The sequence below is a fragment of the Ptychodera flava genome, chromosome 13 (assembly GCF_041260155.1).
Source record: "Ptychodera flava strain L36383 chromosome 13, AS_Pfla_20210202, whole genome shotgun sequence".
NCBI classification, from domain to species: domain Eukaryota; kingdom Metazoa; phylum Hemichordata; class Enteropneusta; family Ptychoderidae; genus Ptychodera; species Ptychodera flava.
The window spans coordinates 31178157-31185934 of record NC_091940.1 but is presented as its reverse complement, the minus strand read 5'-3'; the positions used below and the strand labels follow the sequence as shown (position 1 = coordinate 31185934).

General features: G+C 36.8%; 1 protein-coding gene across 1 annotated transcript; it reads left to right on the top strand.

Moving 5' to 3' along the window:
• Window positions 1–299: 299 nt before the first annotated feature.
• LOC139148147 (PRELI domain containing protein 3B-like) lies at window positions 300–6901 on the top strand. The gene is made up of 6 exons (XM_070719457.1): window positions 300–439; window positions 3050–3218; window positions 3803–3898; window positions 4432–4487; window positions 5370–5472; window positions 6129–6901. Exons 1-6 carry the CDS (start codon window positions 408–410, stop codon window positions 6273–6275), a joined length of 603 nt encoding a protein of 200 aa, XP_070575558.1. The 5' UTR covers window positions 300–407; the 3' UTR covers window positions 6276–6901.
• The last annotated feature ends 877 nt before the right edge of the window (window positions 6902–7778 follow it).

Sequence of the window (7778 nt, the reverse complement as noted above, 5' to 3'; positions counted from 1 at the left end):
TTGCAGTCTACTTGCACTTCGATTTTAATAGACTCATTTTTATTGGCTACGAAAGTCAGTGACCTTTGATGACCTTTATTTTAACCAATCATGTTTTCTTTTCTTCAAAATGGTGAGGTGTGCACTCGGACGAATATTGCTGTTCAAGTAATTCTTTAAAGTCGTAGAACATAGTAAAATAAATAAAGAAGTCGATTAGCAGACGTATTAGAGACATTGACAAACCGTAAAAGAGATTTTCGCATTAAATCGTGCACTTTGAGAATATTCGAGTGAACAATCAATCCTATGACGTCAAATCAGCGGCAACCTTAGGTACGCATGCGCAGTTGATAGGTACAAGCCTATGTAATCTGTGTGACTTGTGAACCACACTCGTGGACTTTCGCTGGAAATTTACCCCTAGAATGAAGATTTGGACGTCAGAACACACTTTTAGGTACGTAAACATGATGTTGTGCCTTTGTCTGCTTTTATTCGATCCATCAGTGCATCATTTTCATGGTGATTGGCCGGCTTTTTACTCATCGATCGTTGGCCGCGAAGCCGGCGTTCTTGTCTGTGTTGGTGGGTGCACGCACGTTCTCGCCGCCATTGATCTTGCGCAACCTTGGTTTACAATATATAATCTATGCGACAGAATGGATTTTTTCCTGAAGAACATTTTTGTCAGAATTACAGATATGCTGAGACGTATTTTTGAGTTCGAAGGGTCATTGAACGGGTCGCAACCGCGCCGGCAAATGAAGCGACAATCTCAGTCGACACGGACTCTGGACTAAAACCGGTGCCATGTGATTTTTTTGCAAAATTAAAACGAAGTGCAGTTTAATCAATCAGAGTAATAAGACATCGGCTCCATGGAAGCGTTTTCACAATTTTCATGTTTTAGGCACACGATATCCACTTCTTATTCGTGTTCTTGTCCGGCTGATTGTGTGCGTTCTCACTACAAATATGATAGGGAAGTTAGCTGACGACATACCTACCGCCATGAATATACGCGTATTTTCGTCAATGAAACAGTGACGTCTGGAATACGTACATGCGGGGGTGTGTCATGTGTCTGCATGTAAAAAAAAACGTTTACGATGAAATTGTTCGCTATGTATCGTCACGCTGTTCAACTCCATTCTATATCCAGCTTTACAGGAAGAATTTAAAATGTGAGGATATTTTAACAATGGGCTGCCCCGGGTTCGTGTTTGTGGCCATACAGATTCTCAAGTCACGTTGCACAATGTCATAGTACACGTTTTGTTACTGTGACCCATGACCTTGAATAATGAAGCGCTCTCACTAAAAAGACCGTTTCTTATCGACAGTGTGGTGTCGTGAATCAGCTCTGTGTGTACATTAGACATTAATCTTTGAGCCCGGAGAATGTGTACCATTGATTGTCTTCCGTGCCACATTTTACCACACAGTACATTGGCATTGCGGTCAGTGTTCATAGCATGAGGCATAACTTGGTCAATTATCGTCTACACTCACTGTAATTTCCCACGAGACATCTGTATACTTCCATATATATATATATATATATATATATATATATATATATATATATATATATATATATATATATATATACATACACACAGACAGATGCTATATATGGTAGAACAATTAGTTCATTAGTTAATGATTGATTTAAATTGTCTAGTACATGTATGATGCTAACTTCTCTGTACCACTTAGTAAGCTAGTAAGCCATAGTTCAGTAACAAGTACAGCTTGTCCTACATTTATTTGTTTAGTTCATCATGACTCAACATTTATGCTCTTCATACTTTGTAGTAACTACATGTTTTAGGATAAGGTGAGCATCATAAAAAGCTGTGTATGCTCAAGACAGTATGTTGAATACAGTGTTTTACTGAGATATTATTTAAAGTGCTAAAAACATTTATCAATATCATACAGTGTTGTAATATTTATGTGACAACCTTAACCTAGTGACTGGTGTGCTTAAAGATTTTTGACCCATTGCTGATGTGGTTTATTGTTTATATTGTTCTACCATAACATCATACTGAAATTTCGATGTGCACTGTTGAAACACAGATTTTTTCTCTAACGAAAAGCTTGTGCATTTTCGAACTGTGCTATATTGTGAATACATTACTGTTATTTTCACTTCTGGACCAATCAGATCCATTTGTTTGCGCCATCAACATACTGGTGTAATATAACCACCAACATCGTACAATGCTTTGGCTAGGAAATAATTCGCAATTATTTTTAGAACCTTTCGCAACATTGCTGTATTCTAACCCTTGACCCAAGTACCTTGAACTGGCCAAATCATTTTAATAAGTTGTGTAGGATACAGTGTTTCATCTTGTAGAGAGGGGGATGGGTGATCCTATAGTAATTTGTCAAGAGAGACCAGCCCCATACAATAGCGCAACTCACACCTCAGAGATACAATTAGAACATGCGAACTGGTGAAATTCTCCCTAAATTTTCTGGTAAAGGGGAAAATCCCCCTGTTGATGCAATCCTGGATGAAACACTGAGGATATGTATGGTAGGCTGATCTCCAGATTGCTCCGTAGTAATGTTGAGTCCAAAGTGAGTTAAGCAATCATATATCATGCTCAGGACATTGTATTTGGACTTTCAACCATTGATATTTCTTCAGAGTCACCTCTATAATGATAATATCAAACTCTTGCTTCTTTTCTGTACTCTGAAGACATTTAGCACTAAAGACAATTTGACTACATTCTGACGTTTGAATTTGTTAGTATGTGTTGAATTTTTTGTGAGTATTCCTCAAGCTGAATGCTACCAACAGACATAGTTTATGATAAGACAAGGAGACAAGCTATCAGAAAATTCCTGTGTTTCATGGCACTTAAATGTTGGCCATTGTGAGTACAGTATTTAATAGCAAACTTTTAAAGGTCCCGTGACCCCGTGAAACTTCTGTGGTATTACAAAATTTGCTATCAAGGGTTATTCTATTTGCAGGGCTTTTTTATGAAACTATAGTTTTTTTCACTGACGTCGTTGTGTTTTGTTTTGTATTTTGTGATTACAGTCATCCATGGGAAACAGTTGTCCAGGCAGCATGGCGAAAATACCCAAACCCGATGAATCCATCAGTTACAGGCTTAGACGTTCTAGATAGATTTGTAGACAAGAAAGGTCGTCTTATCAGTCACAGACTTATAAGTACACAGTGGGGACTTCCGGGATGGGTTACTGCGGTAAGTATTCTTTCAGGCTTGTCGTCACTTCCATATGTGGCAAGTCAGTGAAAAAGCATTATTGAACCTGATACTTGCAGTTACTTTTGCCTACTTGTCATGGTATGTTATGCAGTATAGTCAGTAAAAATCGTTTTTACAGTATCTACGCTTTCAAATAGCTTCAAATGTTCAAGTCTTTTTAAAAATGCAACTTATGTCATGCCTCATCGGTTTCAACCTGTTCACCCCCAGTTCCCTATAGACAGTTCCACCATGGCCCATCTACAGAGGGACCATGGTTCCACACTCACCATTGATAACACTGGGTTAGGGCAAAACCACGGTGGTTACAGGGTTAACCAACATGACTTGATGATGTTATGAACTTTGCAGGGTAAAGGTTAAAGGTCAAGTAAATGTATCATTATGATAATGTATTATCAGCAATGATGATCTTTTACACCAATGTGTGAAGTGACTTTGATCAATAAAACTCATAATTGCAAAAAAAATATTTCATCATATCAATCTTTAACTACCAAACCTCAGATTTATAATAGTGTGTTGCATCATAATTTCATCCTATTTATTTTCTGATTCAGATTGTAGGAGCAGATAGAGTTTGTTACGCCAGTGAAGAATCGGTAGTGGATAGAAATGCAAGAACATTGACTCTGAAATCACAGAACGTAAGTACTGTGATGCTCAAGACATTTCCTTGATTTGATTTGTAGATGATTGATACAAGAGTTTTGAAGTGCAGAGGTCCACTGTGAAAACAACAAAACATGTCACATTCACCAAATGAAAAAAATTGACGTTACAATTTGTACCTTGATAATATTCTTTTCATAACGTTGGTGTAGTTCATGTTGTAGGTGTGTTAAACAATAAATGACTCAGTACTGTCTTGCCCTTGGGCACTGTTGCGTGTTTATCAGCCATCCAATTTACTACAGAAACTGATCACTTGCAATAATTTCTTTTTGCAACGAACGATTCTGTTTTCAGAAGAGAGGGTTTGTCCCGTTCGTAGTTACTGCACTCCAGTAATAGCATTACGATCTTGCCTTACAGTGGTTTGCTTTGATAGTTACACCAGACTGTATGTCTAGTTCCCACATTGCCAAGGATTAAAAGCAATCCACGATAGATATAGAAAATCTGATAATGGCTTGGTGGGAAATTTAACACAATTTTCTTCAATATACTTCCAGGTAACATTTAACAGTTGGTAGCTATTGATGAAAAATTAACATATGCACCGCACCCTTCAATCAAAGATGCGTAAGTAAACCTACTGCAGTATTTGCATATTTGTTGTTTTACAATTATATTTTATTTGTTCAGTCATTAACATATAAATAGATTGCTAAAATCAGAAAGGTGTCTCATCCCTCAAAATCACCCCATGGGGAACCCTGAAACATGCAGATGAGTGTATTCCTATAATCAATGTTGGTTCATTCAATTTGAACATATTTTAGTTTTACAAGTTGAAGTAATGCATATGTCCACAATTTCTTAATGTCACACCATGAAAAAGAAATGCACTCCATGCTGTTGTTGTTGTTGTTGTTGTTGTTGTTAATCACACTGTTGATTGAAAATCTTATTGGTCACCATGACATCTGAAAAAATGTAAGTGTTTAGAAATCAAAAAAGTTACCAATGACTTGTGAATGTGTATACATTTAAAGCGAGCATCTATCTCAGACTTTTTATGGGCATTGAAAAAGTGACATAATCCAACAAAGACGTGAAAGATAATTTGAATTGCTAGTTCATCCAAAATTAATCGTACCTTGAACTGAATTCAGTATAGTGAAACGTAACCCATGGAGGAACTGAGGATATTTGTTGACAAGAATTATGTGAGCAAAGTTAGTCTCTTTTTGCAGTGAATGTACAACAACTCATTACTAAGTATTCGTTTCAAAGATTTTTTTGCCGGCAAACTCAACCCAAGATTTGTCGATGGAAATAGGGTGATGGCTATTCTTTAACCTGTTCACGCCATTTCACCGCATAGAGGTCATACTCTGCTGAGGAAAACAATGGGATTTGGCTGAATCACGACCCTGAAAGGGTCAAAGTTCAACTGTGGTATTGTTCACTTTAATGAGATGCAAGAGTTGAAATAAGCCGATTGTGGCCTTTCCTTTGCAGGACACTGTTGAAACAAGAAGCAATGATAACAGTGAAAGGTGTTAGTCTAGGAAGTTACCTTGAACAGCTTGTAGTCAATACGATGTCTTCCAAAGCATCTCAGGTGAGGACGATATCACTCAACTTTTGTCATCAGTGTGTGTATACACGTAATTCATACCCCTATAAAAATATATAGTTTAACAATGGCTCAGATGTCAAAAGTTAAGTTAGTAGGAAACAGAAATTGTCATCATGTCTCTTTTGCATCCATAGTTGAGGAGAAAAACTTGAAAACAGGTGTTATAATGTTATAATGCAAGAACATCAATTCATTTTATTTTCTTCCAAATTTGGTACCAATGTGAGGTTCCATTTATAATGGTTGTGATGCCTGTGAATAAACTGCTGTGAAATGGTTTGAACGATGACCAACTATAGAAGTGATTCATCAACCTTTTCATTCAACAAAAAACAATCTACAATCCAAAATAACTAATTTAAATGACATGTTTAGGGGATTTCAGTGCCAAATCAAAAATGCCGTTTATGAGTTATGATTATAAAGTACTTGTTTTTTGGTATAAAAGTTAGAGTTTCATCTGAAGCAGTGAAAAAAAAAAGTTTATTCACGTGTTTCTCTGAGAACTTAATCAGAAACCTCTTAACATTTTGCCATATCTAATATTAATTTGTCACTAGTTGTGTGTATTTTTCTGTTCATTTATTCCTTTGTTGACTTTCTGTTGCATTAAGTTCTTTTCCCGTTCACTTTGATAGGGAAGAGAAGCCATGGAGTGGGTGATTGGGAAGATAAATGCCGAAGTTACGGAATTGGCGAACTCTGCCAAGAAAGGGGTGGAAGACATCAAACACAATCTTGAAAACCTGACCGTACCAGACACACCGGAGAATGTCACTCTTTGATGAAGGCTAAGAAATAGATTTATGAACAATGCAAGATTTACAGACGCGATGCTTGAAGCCTAACCTTCAAATAGTCTTTATGCTCAAACTGAAATTATTTCACCAGTCAAAGGTGATTTTGTAAAAAAGTGAAAGTAACGTAAAAATTATTTCCGTAAGCATGACGACTAAATTCAACACGGCAATGAGATTGCCCCTGTGATGGTTTTATGCCAAAGTTTTACAAATTAAGACTACAGAACCTTCAATTTGTTATTTGCTATGCTGTGCTTTGTTCCTATTTTGGAGTGAAATTCGTCAATTTGGTATTTATTTAGTTGCTCAATCTTCGAAGCCGGAATGACAGTCAGACTCTTGCAAAGAACTTTGAAAGTCCTCAAACATGTACAATTGAGAAAGCCTAGGACAAAGTTCCTCAACTGAATACGTCACTTTTCAAGTGTGTAATTGTCAAATGACATTCAAATTACTGCCCAAGGCAAATCCTAATCCGTTTCTGTGGTTTCCCTCTTGAAGTCCCGGCATTGGTACTTGTTTAAATCTTCCAAAAAATTTAGGACATAGCAGTTACAATCACCTTTTCAAAATGAATTATCAAAATATTTTATTTATAATAAAAGATAATTAACAAATACTGTTGATAAAAGAGGAAATACTTGTGCTACATGCAGTCCATAATAATGAGACTGTTGCTAATTTCATGATATGTCCATAGGTTGGAGGGTGACGCACATGACCTTGAAGCACCCCCTCCAGTGACAGTTTTCTCATCCGTAGGCATTAAAGTGAGGGTCTTTCAAAGGATATTGCAGTCAGGAAAATGTTTCCTGAAACATTAAGCAGTACTCTGATGTTATTCCATTGTTCAATTTTTTTAACTCATTTGAACAACGGGAAATGCAGACTTCATCAGTGTGATATTAAGTATGGAAGAACGCACACAGCCATACTTCGGCACTAATATTATCGAAGCAGTCAGGAAGTCTACCCTTTCGCCACCATGGTTTGGCCCAATCTCATTGTATTCAATGGTGGCACTGAACCTTGGAACTGGGTAATGGGCTGAAAGGGGTAATTGACAGAAGTGTACATGTAGGTGACATAACTCGATTTACCGGTATGTGTGAGCTTGTTTAACAGGTGCCCAACTTGTCTCAAAAACATTACTACCCTCTATTACAAACAACCTCAGGAAAATTATCATAAACTGGAGAGTGTTGCATAATGCATGAAGACATTTTAAAATCATCTCATGGGATATACAAGCATATCTGTTGTATTTGCATCTCTTTGAAATGTATTTGGATAAGCAATGCACTCTATACATTGACTTGCACCTATTACTGTTTTGAGAGAAAAGCAGCAAAAAAATATCGCTGTGTTTATTTGCCAATAGCATGATTCGGTTGTTGAAAGCTTCCTAAATTTCAATTTCAATTGTATGTGAAATTTATTCAGGATGTTGGATGATAATGTTTTTCAATCATTTGTCTCCCAGTATTT